This window comes from Amborella trichopoda, chromosome 5 (assembly GCF_054954075.1).
Source record: "Amborella trichopoda isolate Santa Cruz 75 chromosome 5, AtrichopodaSantaCruz75HAP2 v2.0, whole genome shotgun sequence".
NCBI classification, from domain to species: domain Eukaryota; kingdom Viridiplantae; phylum Streptophyta; class Magnoliopsida; order Amborellales; family Amborellaceae; genus Amborella; species Amborella trichopoda.
In genome coordinates this window covers 1,144,364-1,164,173 of record NC_142340.1, presented here as the reverse complement: position 1 = coordinate 1,164,173, position 19,810 = coordinate 1,144,364, and the positions used below count along the sequence as shown (strand labels likewise).

The following is a 19,810-nucleotide window of genomic DNA, read 5'->3' as shown; positions in this document are numbered from 1 at the left end:
ATGAGCTGCATATAACTATGCTTGATGAATTTTTGGAATAACACTGAAATAACAAACAAAAATACATCTCGGTAAAAAAATTAAAAAGCACGACAGCATTTTAGAGATTCCTTTTTTATCCTCAGATTATAGACATAAGCTTGTTACCAATCCTGTTGTCATTAACAAACAATTGCTCTTCTTCATCCTATATTTCTAGAAGACCCTCTTTCCAGCAAATTTTTTTTTTCTTTATAATAAGTGAAATCTTGGGAATAGTTTCATATTTCTGTAAGATATTCTTCTTGAGATTTTCTGCTAATTTTTTTAAATATTTCATAAGGCAATTCTTGTATTTTTCTGGAGGTTTCCCCCTTTTCTCTATTTTTTGAAGCAGCTTGTATTAGCTCTTCTTCATTTTTTTTCCTTCGGCTTCTTTATCTTCTCTCCTAGTGGTCACCCTAGTGAATCTACAAGATGATCTAAAGAATCTTGTACAGAAAATATTCTTGTTAGCATGACATAGCCGTGGCTTTTTTGGAATTCGTCTGAGAGAATAACTTTAGCTAATTCCTCAATAAATCTATTTATTTTTCCAAGTAAAGAGATATCCTTATACTTGGATAATTTGTTAATTATTTTTTCGGTATTCTCACAGAGATCCCTTTGAGAACATTTCTGAATAACTATAATTAATTTTTCAATTAACTCACAATGCTCTGACTTAAGAGAATCATTAGCCAAGCTTTTCAAATAATTTATCTTCTGTTGTCGCGATAACCCTTGAGAATCCATGGAGTTTTCCTGCATCATAGACAATTCTCTAGTTAGTAGCCAATTCTTTGCAATATGTTCTACAGTAAAAGAAAAACTGGTTAAACCATATTATAGAATAATTTTGTTGAGTATTATTCCATATTCCAGAAGTAAATCAGATCCGTTGTTCTTTGTCTTTATGCCTTACAAAATATCAAAAGAAATTAGCAGAAAATCTCAAAAAGAATATCTCACAGAAATCTAGAACTATTTCCAAGATTTCACTTATTATAAAGAAAAAAGAATTTGCTGGAAAAAAAGTCTTCCAAGAATACATCTTCAGGATGAAGAAGTGGAAAAATTGTTAATGATAGCAAGATTTGTGACAAGCTTTTATCTAAAATTTGAAGATAAAAAATGAATCCCTGCTGTGTTTCCTAAAAATTCTACCAATGCCTATTTTTATTTGTTGTTTCAGTGCTATTCCAAAAATTAATCAAAAACAATTATATGCAATCATTACATTTTCACAATTCATATTTGAAAACAAGGAGTGTTACCATTTCCAAACTCAAAAGGATTATTTTATGAAAAGAAAAATGTCTAAGAAGAAAGAGCTGGAGGACTTAAAAATATTTTTGAAATTATATTGGCTCATTCTTATGATGAAACTTGGAATATCTTTCATCATAAAAGAGTTACTATAGTTATTCCCTCAAATTGGACTCCATTAATACCACAGGATTGGTAAGAAAGACTCGACAATTGTAAAATGTATCTTAATACGATAGAAATAGCACGAGTAAAAGGGAGTCCAGAAACACGACAGAAGCTACCAAAAGCCACCTGTCCAGCCACCTGTTGAAAATAGTAAATGAAGTAACCGCATCGCCACATTTACGAGTGGATTCACAAACAAGCAGTGAGTCAGAGGCGTGACATTGCATCACCACTTGACGCAACCGGATCACTCTGCAAGTACCATGCAAGTACATGAGAGAGACAGAGAGAAACCGGATCACTCTACAAGTAACATGCAAGTACATGAGAGAGAGAAAGAGAGCATGACATGCACGATGAGTGCTTTCTAATTTCTCTAGTTTGCTGAGAGAGAGAGAGCATGACGAGCATGATGGGTGCTATCTACTTTCTCTAGTTTGCTGACTCAGAGAGAGAGAGAGAGCATGCCATGAACGATCAGATGAGCACTTTCTACTTTTTTTAGTTTGTTGTGTGTATGTTTGTGTGTGTGAGAGAGAGAGAGAGCATGACATGCATGATGAGATGAGAGAGAGAGCATCACGTCCATGATGGGAGCTATCTACTTTCTCTAGTTTTCTGACTCACAGAGAGAGAGCATGCCATGAGCATGCCATGAACGATCAGATGAACACTTTCTACTTTCTTTAGTTTTTTGTGTGCATGTGTGTGTGAGAGAGAGACAGCATGACATGCATGATGAGATGAGTGCTTTCTGCAGGTTGCTCAGAGAGAGAAAGGATCGAACTGATTATTGACAGTTGAAACAAAACCAATAGTGGGAGTGCTCACCAAAGGAATGCCTTTCTTAGCCCTTTCCTCCAAAAATAAGCATGGTTCATAAAAGCCACCATATACCTCAGCCCACTTCTTGAGACTGGAATATATGTGTGCAGGTCCAACTAAATCTGCCCAAAACACAATCCCTCCCCTAACACATGAACAACATTAAAACAAATGAATATGGTAAGCTCCCACTTAAATTTAGAGTTCCAATATATAATAAACAATATTGAGAATAACAAAAGGAATTCAACAGCCCCAAAAAATTACACACAAATATGCTAGTAATGGAAACAACCATGCTTTCCCAAAAAATGCAGTCCCTGGTGATAAACAGTGATAGCCCACACGGGTGACTTGCCTCAAACTCACCCTAGCCACTCAATTTGGCAGGCTGCCAAGCCCAGAACACCCCTAACTGTAATTGATTTAATATTTGACTAAATCAACTATAATTGATTGATAACTAATTAGGTGCATACTTTTCATGTTCTTATGATTTATAATGATTTTTATGAGAAAATGATCTTTAATGAGTTTTCTATTTTTTAATCTTTTTATGTTATCATTTTTATTTTTGCTTTCTTCGCTCCTATTTTTACTGAATTTTCAAGATTTCTCCCCTTCTTTTTTTTTTAAAGCTTTTCCCTCTTTGGACAGCTTGGCACTGACTTGGGTGAGTCGACTCAGACTCATCCGTTCACTCTGACCTCCCAGGTCCGAGTTCCGATGCCGAGCCACATTTTCGAATACTTATGATAGAAAAACAATAATAATGCAGCCATTGATTATCAAAATAAATTAATAATACTGTCACTGATTTTGATGATAATAATATGATGATGATTATGGGAAAACGAATTAGGAAATTTATCAAAATACACCTCACATTTCAACTGTTTAACATTTTACCATTTTCTTACTGTTCAAAATTAAAATCATGTGTATTTTGATGGGAATTATGAAATTAATTAAAAACATATAAGTAAAAAGCTAAATAGTTAATCCCATAGGTTTATCTTACCAAATTTCCTCAATGAATTTCTTGTGGTAATTCACCTTAAAGAAAAGGCGAAGGGGCAAAAAGTACTTGCAGGAAACATGGAGAACAATGCTTACCTGTACTTGGGGAAACCCATTCCAAGAATGGATGAAATGTCGAGGTCAGATGCTCTAAGAACAATTCCTTCACTCAGAACCCGGCAAGCCTCGTTTACAACTGGAAAAAGGATCATCTCCAATATTTCACAGTCACTCACCGTTATTGGCTGCACAACATGAAGTTGCATCAACAAACTTGAGTATCAAGAAGAAAGATGTGTAGGAGAGAGAGAGAGAGAGAGAGAGAGAGAGAGAGAGAGTTTCCCAGAAGTAGAGAAGTAAGAGGCTTAGAAGAAGGCTGAGAAGAACTTACGAGGGAGAAGTTAAACATTTGCCCCTCAAATGCCACACTTGCTAAATTGAGGGTTATCTTCTATAATTTATCATAAGCGCGTGAACTAAGAGAAAATGCTAATTTCAACAAAAGATTCACGTAGTATGAAACTACACACACATCCATCCTGTTAATTAGTAAATCAATGGTTTAAACATATTCATAGACGCATGTATGTATGAATGTAATGGGACACTGAGACGCCCACAACACATACATATAAATGAGTGCATGGAGACAGAGAGAGAGAGAGAGAGACCTTTCCTCCAGGCAATATGTTCACTCGCTTCCTGGACTCCTCAATGATGGGTAGCACATTGGGATCAACTTTTGGTTTACTCCCCTTCTCATACAGATAGTATCCCTTCCCATTCTTCTTCCCTGCAACCAAAAGTACATCTATTGATGGAAATCCTACATACTTGGACAGTTAAAGCATTATAACTAAGCTAGAGAAAGACATGAAATAGCACCAGAAAGGCACTTAAAACTTCAAGTTGGCAACGAAATGACTGAGTACCTGATCGCCCCTTTTCCATCATGATTTGAACTAATGGAAAGATGAAAGTGCGACCTTCAAAGGCTGAAGCAATCTCTTTTGATGTTGCTACCGCAACATAATATCCACCCAAATCTTGGAGCCTGTGAAGGTGGTCAAGGGGGGTATAAATATTCAAGCCCAATTTTCATCATAGACAGCAACAGAAAATTCATTTCTTTAAACCTGGGGCTAATTTTTGGCTGAAAAATCAGAATCATCATCCCCACCATCCCCCCCCTCTCCAAAAACAAACCCCTTCCCCCAACACCAATTTTCCTTTCTTTTGGTTCGTAAGTTAAACTTAATCACAGTCAACCCTCATGGAAACCAGAGCCCATATAATGAATATCTTAGAATTATAAATTCAAGTGAAACTACAGTATAATACGATAGACCATAGGAAAACCATTAGATTTATCACAATCCTTTGAAAACCATTGGGTTAATGATCTCTTATGGTGGATCACACGTTCCAATACCCTCCATATGTTAAATGGCTCAGCATGACCCAACAATAGTTTTCCATAGTCCAATGGTTTATGCAGTATTTTTTGCCTTCTTTCAAGATATTTCTTCTATAAATGGTACTCCCATTTTATCGAAATTCTGAATCACGGTCACGTTTCCTGGTTCTCAAATAAGTGTAATTGGTTCAGAAATTGTGTGGGATTGATTATGGTCCAAAATCCAAAATTTGGTTCCAGCAAAGAACATGTGAAATATGAATCTCTCATTTCAACCCCAGCCATTTTGGAATGTGAATCTCTCTCATTCCAGCCCCAGCAAAAACCAATTCGAAATGAGAATCTCTCTCTCTCTCTCTCTCTCTCTCTCTCTCTCTCTCTCTCATCATGGAGAGAATAATTACTGGAAAGGTCCCATCGGCATTCCAAAACTGCTGATTACTCTGTCAACTCTGAACAAATCGACGCCTAGGTGCACCAACAAATTTGCGCTTTGACCATAAGGGAAGAAGGTTCGATTAACAGCAAATCCCGTACAGTTTCCTACTACAACAGGGACTTTTTTTATGGCCTTTCCAACAGTCATCAGATCGAGAATCACTTGTGAGGAAGTCTTCTCTGACCGAACAATTTCTAGCAGGGGCATCACATGTGCAGGGCTGTTCATGAAAGTGCACCACAACAAAACAATTCAGTAGAGAGCACACAGACAAAAGCAAATAAATGTATGCTAATAAAAGGACCCACCATTCGTATAATCAATTCAAATAGTAATTGGACCAAGATAACCTTTACCAGGATTTTTTTCAAGATACATATCCAATCAAAAGAGTTTTTTTTTTTTTTGATTGGTCAAATCTAAAAAGTAAAAATAAACAGCTACAATTGAAAGGAGGCAGCTACTGCATGTGTCAAGGATTTAAAAGTACCTCAGAGTTGCAGCCTTCCAAAGTAACATCTTTGCTCTAGATAGTGCTTGTGGGGTGATCCCCAGGCTAGAATGTGTAGATGTGTTTTTTTGTTTTTGGGTAATTCAGTGGGGAAGACAGGCCCCTACCCGTTTTGTCAAGTAGATTAAGAGTTCACTTTTTTAAGGTATTAGTAGGGTGGTTTTAGTGGTGGAAATGGAAACCACAATGTAGTGACTAGGGTGTGGGGTGCTACCACCACGACCTCAGCCCCTTTCCCTAGAATGTGTGGATTTGGATAAGGAAATGTACACAGACAAGAGCATTTACGATTCAGAATTTCATAAAGTTCAGGATGATGACCTTAAACTTTGGTCTAAGAGGGTTGATGACCTTAAACTTTCCCTTAACCCATCTCATGCCCGGGTAAATGGGCATGGTTGTGTTAGGTAGGCAGCCAACGTAAAATTTTGCCAAAACCCATCAGGAATAGAACCAGGATTCATGTAGCTGACCTCAATTAATTGGGAAAAGGCTAAAATGATGATGATGATGATGATGAATTTCATAAAATTCAGGATACATGAGGATATATGATAGAAAGATTTATATGTTACAACTTATAAAACACCACGACCTCAGCCTCTTTCCCTAGAATGAGTAGATTTTTTTTTTTGGGTAAGTTAGGATGTCTAGATTTGGATAAGGAAATGTACACAGGCAGGAGCACTTAAGATTCAGAATTTCATAAAATTCAGGATACATAAGGATATCTGACAAAAAGATTTATATGTAAAGAATTATATGTTACAGTTTATAAAATGCCACATGTATGTGATATGTTAATATATACATGTGAGCATGCATATGTACTTCTCACATATACATATATGTACAAACACATCATAATGAATATTATGTTTTATTCTCATTGTATTTACATATTTAGATGAATATATATATAGGAGTATCCTGGCGTATTGGGTATTAGTATCGGTGTCACATCATGTCGACAGAAGCAGGTTATATAAAATTCATCATCAAAGCCTTTTCTCAGCTAATTGGGGTCGGCTAAGTAGGTTAGATACGAATATCCAGATATTATGGTCCCTAGGCAAATAGCTATTTGAAAATTACTGCTATTGTGTTCAAAGGAACATCCATGCTCCCACTTCAAATCTTTCCCAAGGGACCGACTTATCTCAAATGCCCATCCTTCAAGCAAGCTGGATCACAAGAATCCCTTATGCATCATTCAAGGTACAAAAACGTTAATACCAAACATTTAATACTCTCAAGAACCTCCGGTTTTCAACTCCACCGATGAAACCTATTGACATATGTACGCACCCTGAGGTAAAGGTATACAACAATTACAGTTTATGAGATCCTCATTGTGCTATGCTATTTCTCGACACTACCATTCATTGTTGAACTACGGTTGAGTAATTGGAACAATGGGAGCAATGATAGACTCCAAGAAATAATGGAGGAGTAAGATAATCTGTGAATCTGTATAAAACGAAAGAAAAGCACTTTTTTAAGACTTTAAGTAATATGCAATATGTAAGGATATTCTGCATGTTTTCCCCATGGTGGGAAGTAGGTGGCATGGCTATCCCTTAGAGAATTTTGAGAAGCACCAGTGTCATCTAAGATATAATGCAAAAAAATCAAAGGGTGTTGAAAAATTGTTAGCATGCCAAGAAATTTTTCAGAAAAATGGACATTAGGACATATATATTATTTTCTAGTTTTTCTTGATCAATGCATATACACTTTTCATTGCTAAAATACACAAGATTGGAAATACCAAATCTACAAATAAAAGAAAAAAAGAAAAAAAGAAAAAAAGAAAAAAAGCTAAATCATTATGTTGAATATCATCCTAAAATTCTATTTTCACAAACTCATTATTTTCTTTTTAATTTTTTCCCCCTTATTATGACAGGTTAAAAAATCTTTTCTCTGGTAAAACAAGAGTCTGCCTGTTTGAAGTTAAGCACCACAATGGCTCTCTGAAGAATGGTGAGACATACTTAGTCACATGCTTGATACATGCAGCTAGTGTCAAAGGAGTAGTACATAAACTAACAAGAAAAAGAATCACAAACCTGAAGAAGTGTGCCCCGACTATGCGACTGTGGGAATTTGTCCTTGCTCCAACCAAATTGAGATCAATAGTAGATGTGTTTGTTGCCAAAATACAATGAGGAGGACACTCCTTCTCAAACGTATTAAATAGTGACTGCTTCAAAGAAACGTTTTCAACAACAGCCTAGAGAGTTGCATCAGGAAAAACACAAAAGTCACACTGATATTCATAAAGTCCAAGCATTGTCTAACAATAGGAAATTCTGATAGCAATCATTTAAATAAGTTGAACACTTCAAGCAACTTAAAGGGATCAATCAAGGAAAAATAGCTTAGGATGCAAGGTATCTCACATCATGTACAACCATGTTCGACCATTGTATATTGGTTATTTTTTCGTACGCAAAAAATTGTCCCTAGATGTCCAGAAACCTATGTAACTCAACAAAATAATTCCAAGCTTCACCCTTCACAAAATGCAGTGTACTTGGACACATTTTGACACACATAAATGAAATGTATGGAAATGTATCGTGCATGTTTTTTAGATACATGCTCTACAGGAGGTGAAATACCAAATAAAATAGAAAAATAACATGCTCTTTACTTCTGCATATTAAACAGTATTTTATTATTTACTTATCACACATAATAAGGTTTACATGAGGCCATGTACTTTTAAAAGGAGTTGACTTATAACAAAAGACAAGTTGTTCTTCCCCCTCCTTGAAACTTACTCCACTTGTCTTACTAGTTCCACACAAAAGGTGGGGTGGATATTTCACCAGGCACATCACTATATGTACACCTCTTTTTAAGAAGGAACAATTAAAAATATCTCTAAATTTTAATGTAAAATATTTGTATATCTAGTCCTAATTTTTAGATCTCAAGGACTTGTCCAATATATGAAAATTTTATAATTCAAACATAATACAAACGTTTTGTTTCTGAAGGCTATATTTGAAGTTATCGTTTCTGACAATTGTGCCCGTGTTAGACACCCATGTTTGTTCCTTTCACATTAGCTGGAAAAATACACAATGCAATATTGGCACTTTTGGTCTCTTATCCACAAAGTGAACAATTTTGAGCATCACAAAGAGTGCCTATTATATACTAGAATACCTAAGTTTGAACCAAGCCAGGGCAGTGAATACATTCCAGATCAGGTACATGCATAGATAAAGATCTAAACCCCAAACAGATACCTTATAAAAACTGCAAACCTGTTCCAAATCTTACCTCGATGACCATATCCACTGTACTAAACTCTGAGTAATCCAGGACACCTTTGACAAGAGACATGGACTTGTCGAACTTATCTTTTGACATAGTTCCTTTTTCAACTAGACCCTTTAGATTTGCTGATATAAGGGCACAGAAATCAGTCTCCCATAAAAGATGCAAAAAAAATGATGCTTAATGAGGTGATACCAAGCCAACCCCAACAAGAAGAGCAACCAATTCCAAATAAATGCATGCAAAAAAATTTTGTACTTTCATTACAACCATAAGTAAAGACAATGAAAAACATCAAAGTTTTTGAAACAAGACCTGACTCGAGTGCCCAGAATGATAGGATATATTTTTATACATTTAGGACCCTAATAGAACTTATTCATTACGAAATCTAAGTTCATCACAATAGAACATAAGAAAAAGATGAAAAATCGACATCAACCAAAGAGATGATGAGAGGACACATTAAATCGAAAAAGAAACGGGAACTCCAACCATGAGATTTAAGCGACGAATAAAAACAATTGCCAATGAATTGGTGCAAGTGTTGACCTCTCAAGGATTTTTGGATTCTCCATTCTTCCCAAAGAAGAACTGGAAGCATTAAGATTCCCTATTAGAAACCAGGCATGTAATGAACACCGCAGTCTTATTGGGAGAGTTGGTTTTGTAAATTGGTGCCCTAAACAAAATTAATTCATCTATTCACTTAAATTAGGTCCATTGTTCTTCACAATGGCCAACCTGTACACTACTGAATCGCTGCCGAATCTATCAAGAATATCGTCAGAGAATTCTTCTGCATATGCATATTTCATCATTCCGTAAAAAGTGATCCCCCCAAATGCTTTGTTTCCACCCAAAAAAAAAAGTTGAAAGGCACATTACTCCTTGTTGTTTCATGAAACATTGAAATATAGAACATATATGATTTTCCAATAGATTAGCATTTCGTGAAGTAATTTTCATAATATACAAGCATGAGCATAATAAATAGCATTTATGGAAGTGTCTCCCATGAAACACGAGGCAAGCCCCTATCTATTTTGTATGAAACCAGCCATTCAACACTTAGGATTATGAGAAAACAGAAACGCAGCTAACATCAATTGAATGGTTTTACCAGAAATTCTGTCAATTCCTTGTTGTAGATAGTTAGAATTGACTTCCTTGAGAATGACACGAGTATTGCTTAGGATAAGAGCCGTAGCAATGCCAGACCCCATCAAACCCCCACCAATAACTGCAACTTTCTTGATTGGCCTGGGTCTTAGTCCAATATCAGTTACACCGGGTATCTGCACAATCCATAAGTTTAGGATATTTTGAGAAAAAGTAAGGTAGTAGAGAAGCACTTCCTTCAAGCAATATATAACATGTATCACAAGCCAGATATTTTTACCATATTCTTTGAACTTCTCAAACTATTGATTATAAAATTTCCTTCAAGTTTGATTTCCAAAAGTGCAGAATTTTGACGGGGCATGCGACAACAAAGAAGTTATCAAATGTGTGTTATTATTATTTTCTTCTTTTCTAGAGGATGAAGAACATAGTCCTTTCCAATGGAGCCGATTAGGAGTTAGATTCCTGTGTCCCACTTTTTGAGGTTAGAACCCACCAGACAGGTTGATTGGAGACCTGTAGGCATCTCAGGAACATAGGTCTCTACTTTTGCGTACTAGAAGACTGAATTCCTCATCTACTGGTGTACTATTGAGCTGGGTTCGAATTTCAAAATTAGAAAAGACGGGAATCTTTTTGGGCTCTTTACTTCTCAGGATTTGAGAAGTTGGGGAAACTGGAAATACAGCAAATATATGGTCTTCTGAAGGTGACGGGAAGGGAGGAGCCACAAATAAACATGACTGAGTACGCAGATACTTATTTTATTATAATTAATGTGAATGGCTGCTTATACCTGAGAATTCAGGTTAGTGTCTTGGCAAGAGTATTGGGGAGGTTTAAACCCAGCTAAGCTATCAAAAGAAAACAGACTTGAGGCCGATTGTGGAGGTTTATCACCTGTAACCCAGGAGAAACGACCACAGTGTCTTCCCATTACTTTATTAAAGTTTAATATCAATTTTAATAATACTAGCAAAAACAACCAAGGACCAGCAACAGTTGAATAGGGTTCCCCATGTTGATTTTTCTTGGATGCTAAGAAAGTTGAGAAGCAATAGTTCTATAATGGACAGCTTCTCGTTTCAATCATATAAGCCAGATTCAGAAACCTAGCAAAGAAAGCCCAGAGTACTACCAAGACGTACTGCAGGAACCAGTATTGAATCCTTACGTACAGAAGAAGGAGAATGCATCACCCATGAAATTTTAACATAGGATAGAAGTGACAAATATTATAATCAATCCAGACATAGCACCATAAGACAATCATAGTAAGTTAGAGATGTACCTTTGAAGTTGCCCGTTGAGCAAAGAATGCATGCATAAGACCTCTTGCGATATCAGATACAACTAACTCTTTGGAAAGTTCTGCTTCCTGAGGCAAAAGCCTTGTTTAGATATCATGCTTCATAAACACAAACAATTCTATCTTAATAAGCATGACCACATGGAAACAACGAAAAACAGTGTGCAATATCATGAAGGACATGGAAACCAAATTGATTGTTTATAGATAAGCCATTCTTATCAACCGAAAACCATCGCCTAAAAGACAGATCCAGCAGAAAAACTCTATTATTTGGAGAACATTGAAACCTCACGTACTTTTACGACGCCTGCATATCCTCCTGATACAATTCCTTCTTCAATCACGTCAAGACAAACTTGGTGTTGTGGCATATTTGGAGCAATTCTTGCTGCTTGCTGCCTAGCGATTTTCAATGTCTCACGAGCTTCAGAAAGAGAGCCAAGTTTATCAGTCCGATGAAGGGAGATTAGCCAAGGCTTGCGCCTCTCAGAGATATCCAAAGCCCACTTTCTTGATATTCTCAACAACTCATCAGCAGGTACAATTTCATCAATCAACCCAAGCTTCTTGCCCTCATCAGATGTTATCGATTTGGATAACTGAAAGGAAATAAGAGATACCATTCAACACCTTAAAAGCATAGCATGTGAAAAAAATGCATCGATACCCAAGAGTAAAAAATAACATAACATGAATGTTTGACACCAGAAGTTCAATGAAGCCTGGTTGATGGCACAAAAATGGTCTGAAATTCATACTTTCAAATTAAAAACATCACAAAGTTGCTACATAATGCCACGCATAGCTTATCAAACATAATGTACTCATATCAGCTCTCCATCAAGATAAATTTCATTATCATCAACCTAGATTTGATGTCTCGCAAAGGGATAAATTGGGTTTGCTTAATTATATGGACTAATAGTCAGGACCAAACAACATGATCAGAAACCATTAACAATCATCCATTTTAAGAAGTATAAAGCCAAACAACATCCACAAAAAACTACACATGAATTTCCAGACAAGGCCATAGATGTGTTAAAGAACTGAATATCCCCACGATACCTACATGAGATTGTTTGCCCTTTAGTAATTATCATATCCAAAGGTATATAGGTCAAGGAATTCGAAATCAATTAAAAATACTGAATGTAATGGAGTACTGAATCGTTTCAATGTAAAGATGGATATGGAAGACTCACCAGCATCATTTCGATAGCCTTTGACAATCCTACGAGTCTTGGAAGGCGTTGTGTACCTTTTAAGAATTCATGAGTTTTTTAATGAAACCAGCAATGAATTTGACGACATTTAAGACAGCCAACATTAAATTAATCGTAAATAAAGCGCCAACCAAATACCATAAAACCAGGAAACAAATGAATATTTGATGATTAATGAACTTCAAAAAGTAAAAGAAAGGAACATGATGGTTACCTCCCAACCCAGGAATTATTCCAAGTGTCAGTTCTGGAAGGCCAAGTTGAGCTTTTGGAGTGGATATCCTTGCATTGCATGCCTGCAAATAATAATTACACAGTGGATGATGTTATACACAGAACCATCAAACTAAGACAAAACAGAAAACAAGCAGAAAAAAAAAGGAATAAGAGACAAACCATTGCTAACTCCAGGCCACCGCCAAGTGCAAGACCTTGAATAGCTGCTACGGAGGGCTTTCTAGCAGCTGAAGAGAATATTAGGCATAAACAAACTACTAGCAAAAAGCATGGAATCTGAATAAAGTTGACTATCCAAAGAGAAAAACACACTTATCCAATAACCATCAAACTCAGTGTATGACAAATACAAATAAATAAAATGATTACAGAGTCAACTAACATGCAAAGGGAGAATCAGAGATAAACCTTCAATAGTGTCATTGAGAAGTACAACAGAGATGCCAGGTGGAGTTGATCTTTCTCCTGTAAGACATAAAAATCGTGACTCACATGCATCCTTAGGTCCAAAAACATGTAACAGTAAAAAAAATCATACAAGAACTCAATTCTTTTTCCTGATCAATCAGTCAAGCACTCAGACTAGCGATATCTCACCAGTCTTTTGGACCCGTTGCATTACATTTATGTCGAATCCACCACAAAACTTACCACCCTCACCTTCAAAAGAAGAGGAAAAATACATTATTTATCATTTTAGTTCCTTTACTTATAAGCAGTCACACATTGTAACAGTTCAAATCCCATACCACTAGAAAAAGAAAAAAGAAAAAAAAACACCATGTTTTTTATATGCAGAGTAATATCAAAAAACATAATATACCAAAGCATTCTTAGAACATTGAAATTTGTGTATTTCTAGCATGCCAGCTACAAGTAAAAATCCTGGGTGAACCATCATTTTGAGCATGATAAATAGTAACTCATACATCATACCAACAAGGACAATGGCCTTGACATCATCTCTTCGAATTGCCTCATCATATTTCTCCTTCAATCCAGCAATTACTGCAATTAAGATTTACAGTGGTCAGATGCATCCAAATAACATTAATAAATCATGCACTGGAGAGATTACCATAATTCAGTGTCTAAACAATCAGAAAATATAAGCATAAGATAAATCCTGAGCAAAGAATGCAGCCTTCTAAAGCAAATTAAATATGAAGTCACACTCCTGTGGGAGCATTTTCTCCAATCAGTTCCTCGAGTATGGACTGTCAAAACTAAATGTGTTTAAGAACTCAAAATCCTTCTTTTTTTCTTGAAAATAGTCATCTGGTACTTCTTGGGAGATCCCAAACTCCATATTGAAAAAATACATTCAAGTAGCACTTTTGCCCGAGGAAGTAAGCATCCAGCATGCTCCTGTAGCGTGCTCCCACATACATATGGGAAACACTTCGGTTAGCTATAGGCTAGATGTAACTTCAGGAGTTGACTTCGTAAGTAAAGACTCTCCGAGAAAAACCACAAGCGCTTGCCCAAAGTATCGGTAGTGCAAGCCAAGAAACCAATTAATTGCTTCCCCCCTTTTCCTATAAAGGACAAAAGGAGTTCAAAGCGATGAAAAGCAGCAACAAAGCCATTAAACATCCAAAGGACTAAAAAACAGCTCCTCTAATAAAGTCATTGTAGAAGTTTGCTACAACCCCTTTTTTTGGGGTTAAGTGTATCATTTGAGGGCCACTTTTTGGGGATGATCCTAAGAACATTAGAGGATCAATTTCAAAAAGAAGAAATAAGGTGATTTCGAACCAATGTAATGGTATATCTAACATGTACCAAAACAAATGGCTGACAATGAAAAATAGTCACTCTCTTCCTAAAACCATTTTTTCATGTTTGTCAAATTTTTTCATGGGGACATTTGCTGGGGTCCAAAGGATGTCTGTGCAAAAAAATGGCCCTAATAAAGGAGACCTAAAATCAAAAACATGGGCAGTGGGGAACTTGTATAGTATTAGCCATATATGTATATATATAGGGTGCGGTTTCTATAAGGTTGCAACCTTAAACAATGCAATTAAGGCACACCTTAAAATTTTATCATAACATATAATTTTGTTGTAAAAAATTCTTAGTATTATCTTAAAATCTATTTTCATACCTAATTAGAAAATTTTAAAATCCAAAAATGGTTAAAATCAAGTAGATCTATAAATATATGAAAATCTTGAAAATGAACGGTCTAGATAATGTGTTGCAAGATGCACAATTTCCGGGACTCAAAAACTTTTTTTTTCATATTCATACATCTTGATGTCGAGATGATCGATTAGAGGGTTTTTTCAACATTAAAACAACATTTCCGATAGATTTTGAGGTGCATCTGTGATTCTACATTTTAAGGTTGCAACCTTATTAAAACTTTTCCCATATATATATATATATATATATATAGATATAGGAAAATGCGCGGGGATTAGCCTACTAGCTCATATGAACATATGAGCCCAACGGCCCAGATTGAATCTGAGCCGATCTGATGAACACGGATGTCCGGTAGTGTTTGAATTTCAATTTTTTTTTTACAAAATCACTTGAAATTTTAGGAGTGTGTTCATCAAAAATGGTTGAATCTTCGAAAAATATCAAAAAAATATTTTACATGAAATAAATTTACCAAAATACCCCCAAAATGCTTCAAGGTATTTTGGTTATTATTTTTTTCGCAAATAATTTCTTTTATATTTTTATTAGGTGTGCCTTGATGAGAAGAACACACATCTAAAATTTCAAGTGATTTGGATTTCTAGAAAAAAATTAAAATTCAAACACGAAATGAGGTTGTGACTGTCAGATTGGCCCAGATTCAATCTGGGCCGTTGGGCTCATATGTTCATATGAGCTAGTGGGCTAGCTTTTTCCATATATATATATATATATATATGGGCTCATATGTTCATATGAGCTAGTGGGCTAGCTTTTTCCATATATATATATATATATATATATATATATATATATATATATATATATATATATATATATATATATATATATATATATATATATATATATATATATATAGGAAGCATCTACGCAACGCCTATACGCGAAATCATACAGTGATTTTGCCCATAGGCCCATCGCCGTCTGAAAAAATAGGACGCCATGCATTTTTTGACCGCCACGGACCTAGCATGTTCGTGGCTGCCAGGAACATGTTAGGTCTGTGGCGGTCAAACAATCACGAGGCGCAACGAACATCGCGCCGTCCATTGCAAGTTCGTTCAATAAACCGCCACGGACTTGCTATAGGCGTTTTTTAGGTTTTTCCACATATATATATATAGGGAAATTTTTCTATAAAGTTGCAACCTTAAAATGTAGAATCACAGATGCACCTAAAAAATCTATCGGAAATGTTGTTTTAATGTTGAAAAAACCCTCTAATCGATCATCTCGACATCGAGATGTATGTATATCAAGAAAAAAAAATAGTTTTGAGTCCCGGAAATAGTGCATCTTGCAACACATTATCTAGACCGTCCATTTTCAAGATTTTCATATATGTATAGATCTACTTGATTTTAACCATTTTTGGAATTTAAAATTTTTTAATTAGGTACGAAAATATATTTTAAGATAATATTAAGAATTTTTTATAACAAAATTACATTTTATGATAAAATTTTAAGGTGCGCCTTAATTGGATTGTTTAAGGTTGCAGCCTTATAGAAACCACACCCATATATATATAGGGTGAGGTTGTATAGAGCCAAGGCTCTAAACAATCAAATTAAAGCCCACCTTCAAATAGTGTCGAGAAAAATGGTTTCAATACTAGAAAGTTTTGTGATAGCCTTAAATTATATTTTCATATTTAGTTATAAAATTTAAAACTTCAAAAATAGTGTAGATCAAGCAGATCTATGAAAACTTGATAATCTTGAAAATTGACGGTCCAAAAATGCGTTACAAGATGCACTATTGCCAAAACTTGAAATCCTTTTTTTTCTCATATCCATGCATCTTGATGTCGAGATCATCAATTTGATGATATTTGGGCATCAAAACAACCTCTTCTAATGAAAATTTTAAGGTCGGCTCCAATTTGATTGTTTAGAGCCTAGGCTCTATATAAACTTTTCCTATATATATATATATGGGATTGTATACAATGAAACCATTTACCTATTGTACAAGGAAGTCACAATTGCTTATAACCATCCGATATGAAATTTTGTAGCTTGAGTGTATCACAAAGTTCGAGAAAATTTCTTTTGAACTTTGTGCTTGGTCAATGGAATAAATGTGACCACCCAATTTCACATCTAAAGGTAAAGATTAGTTGTGACCACTTTGTACAAAAGATAAATGGTCTAATGACAAGAAAACTATCTAAAAAGTTTGGAAGAAAAAAAATCCTTTTAAGACTTAGATCTCAGCATCTCACTAAAATGGACAACCTATATTGATTGGGTTAAATAAAATACATTTGAGAGCATGTTTTCAATTTTTTATTTTTTATGATCGTTCATTGGAATTTAAAAAGTGCATATTTAAAAACTGAAGTCAGATAAATAGCCCTAACACGGCTTTTGAAAATCGTTTTATTATATATATATATATATATATATATATATATATATATATATATATATATATATATATATATATATTATAGGGTGCCGTTTGTATAGAGCCTAGGCTCTAAATAATCAAATTAGAACCTACCTTCAAATAGTGTCGAAAAATGTGATTTCAATACTGGAAATCTTTGTGACGGTCTTAAAATATATTTTCATCTTTATTTATAAAGTTTAAAGCTTCAAAAATAGTGTAGATCAACATATCTATGAAAATTTGAAAATCTTGAAAATTGACGGTCCAAAAATGCGTTACAAATGTACTATTTTCAAAACTTGAAATCCATTTTTTTCTCATGTCCATGCATCTTGATGTTAAGATGATTAATTTGAGGATATTTGGGCATCAAAACAATCTCTTCTAATGAAATTTTTTAGGTAGGCTCTTTGATATATATATATATATATATATATATATATATATGGGAAAATGCTAAGGTCAGCTCACCAGCTGATGAAATAATATAAGCCCAATGGCCAAGATTCAATCTGGGCCGATCTGATAGTCAGGACTATATTTCGATAATATAATTTAATATTTTATATAAATCCAAATAACATGAAATTTGGAGCGTCAACTCTTCTCATCAAGGCGCACCTAATAAAAATATTAAAAAAATAATTCGCATAAAATAAATTGACCTATCAAGGGTATTTTAATCAATTTATTTTATGCGAAGTATTTTTTTTGATATTTTTATTAGATTCCAGTAGACGATACAAATGTGAAATGATTTGGATTTGTAGAAAAAAAAAAATTCAATTACGAAATACAACTGTGATCATTGGATCGACCCATATTCAATCTGGGCCATTAGCTTATACTGTTCTATTAGCCCATGGGCTGACAAGAGCTTTTTGGCAGCCCCACTAGCTGACAGCTACATTCACCTAAAAAATACAGAAACTCCTAAATAACTCCTAGAATTAACATTTTAAGTGCCATGGAAAACATAATGTATGTGATTAAGTACAAATAATGCAGAATAACGTTGAAGAATTCCCAATAACTTTTCACAAGGATCAACAACTAGATAACATTGTCTAAGACCAGTTTTCATAAATAGGTATAGTCCTTCATGGCCAAAGTTCAAAAAGGACAGCAGTGTGAATCCAGATGCCAAAAATTGTTCCAACTGTTTCCAGGCAAAAATAAAGCAGGACATGATTCAATTGAGTTATTTCCAAAATTTAAAAAACAGATCGACTTAATCTCTAATGGTCTCATACAAAATTTAGGTTTTCTTAGCTAACACAATTCAGTTTCGAATGTTCATTACTGTTATAGAATCCATTAACAAAATTACAGAGAATAGCAAAAAATTATTCACTTCATAAGAAGGAATTCAGCTCACTTGTAGTAGCCAATGAATTAACAGGTGGATTGGAGATCGTCATCACTGCAACTCCATCAGCGCCGACATCCATCAAAAGACTCATGGCTACCAACGATACAGCACCTCTAACTTGATTCTCTGCAAATTCTAGGGTTTTCAAATCCTACACACCCTTTTTCCGGGCTTTCACGGAAAGGGGACGCAAAGAACCAGTGATCCCACTGAGAATACAAAATGTGAATAATTGGGTTTTATCGAGAGAGAATGTGATATTAAAGGCGAAATTTCTAGGTTTTTTTTTCTGATTAGTACGAATGATTTCGTTGTTAATGAAAAATTTCGTTTTTAACGTGGAGAAATATGGAAAGGTTTATGTTTGTAATGGATAACTGTATACTATAAGGGCCTGTTTCGGTACATGGATTGTAAATCATGGATTCTAACATCTTGGATATTGTCAAAATCCATCGCTTGGATTGTTCAAATACTTAAAATCAAAAAAATCAAAATAATGAGAAAAAGACCTATTATTCCATGATTTCATTTTCACACCTAAACCTGTTTTTTTCATTTACAAGGTTAATGGATTTCACTCAATGGCTCCCCCGACCCGAAACATTTCCAAGTCTCATGGATTTCACTCAATGGCTCCCCCGACCCGAAACATAAAGAGCAATTGGTAGGTATGAAAATTTTGAAAAGAGAATGTACCTAAATTTTTTAAAGATAGAAACTAATCTAAAATTTTTAAAGAGAAAAACTATTTGAAATTTTAACTTTTAGAGAGAGAATGTACGTTAAATTTTTAGAGAGATAAAGCAAGTTAAAATTTTAGAGAGAGAAATTATCAAATTTTGTTAAATAGATTTACTATCTCAAAATTTTAGAGAGAAAAACTATCTCAAATTTTAACTTTTACAAAGAGAAAGTATGTTAAAATTTTAAAAGAAGAAAATAGGTTAAAATTTTAGAGAGAAAAAGTACCAAATTTTTTTAGAGAGATAAACTATCTCAAAA

The 19,810-nt window shown here is 34.7% G+C and overlaps 1 protein-coding gene across 10 annotated transcripts; it reads right to left on the bottom strand.

Moving 5' to 3' along the window:
* Nucleotides 1-540: 540 nt before the first annotated feature.
* Nucleotides 541-19,040, bottom strand: LOC18426634 (peroxisomal fatty acid beta-oxidation multifunctional protein AIM1). 10 transcript variants are annotated; one of them, XM_088866641.1, is made up of 19 exons: nucleotides 18,812-19,040; nucleotides 13,791-13,869; nucleotides 13,459-13,521; nucleotides 13,270-13,326; nucleotides 13,021-13,088; nucleotides 12,839-12,920; nucleotides 12,604-12,659; nucleotides 11,695-11,997; nucleotides 11,378-11,464; nucleotides 10,085-10,259; nucleotides 8,965-9,086; nucleotides 7,740-7,903; nucleotides 5,122-5,376; nucleotides 4,233-4,354; nucleotides 3,972-4,093; nucleotides 3,397-3,545; nucleotides 2,287-2,425; nucleotides 1,582-1,758; nucleotides 541-783 (listed from the first exon to the last, which is right to left on the bottom strand). In XM_088866641.1, the coding sequence occupies exons 3-18, from the start codon at nucleotides 13,478-13,480 to the stop codon at nucleotides 1,663-1,665; spliced, it is 2,019 nt and encodes a 672-aa protein (XP_088722767.1). In that variant the 5' UTR covers nucleotides 13,481-13,521; nucleotides 13,791-13,869; nucleotides 18,812-19,040; the 3' UTR covers nucleotides 541-783; nucleotides 1,582-1,662. The 10 variants fall into 10 exon arrangements, with proteins under 10 accessions (XP_088722767.1, XP_088722769.1, XP_020518255.1 ...); XM_088866643.1 differs by having other exon boundaries at nucleotides 1,572-1,707; XM_020662596.2 differs by having other exon boundaries at nucleotides 1,582-1,707.
* Between the last annotated feature and the right edge of the window lie 770 nt (nucleotides 19,041-19,810).

Bases quoted from the DNA above. Each gene is read 5' to 3' on its own strand.
- LOC18426634 (XM_088866639.1), bottom strand. From the start codon at position 18,896: ATGAGTCTTTTGATGGATGTCGGCGCTGATGGAGTTGCAGTGATGACG. The intron at 10,260-11,377 runs GTACATCTCTAA...TGGATTGTGCAG, and splicing joins CTCAACGGGCAACTTCAAAG to ATACCCGGTGTAACTGATAT. The intron at 4,355-5,121 runs GTAATTATTCTC...CCACCTTCACAG, and splicing joins ATGCCGATGGGACCTTTCCA to GCTCCAAGATTTGGGTGGAT.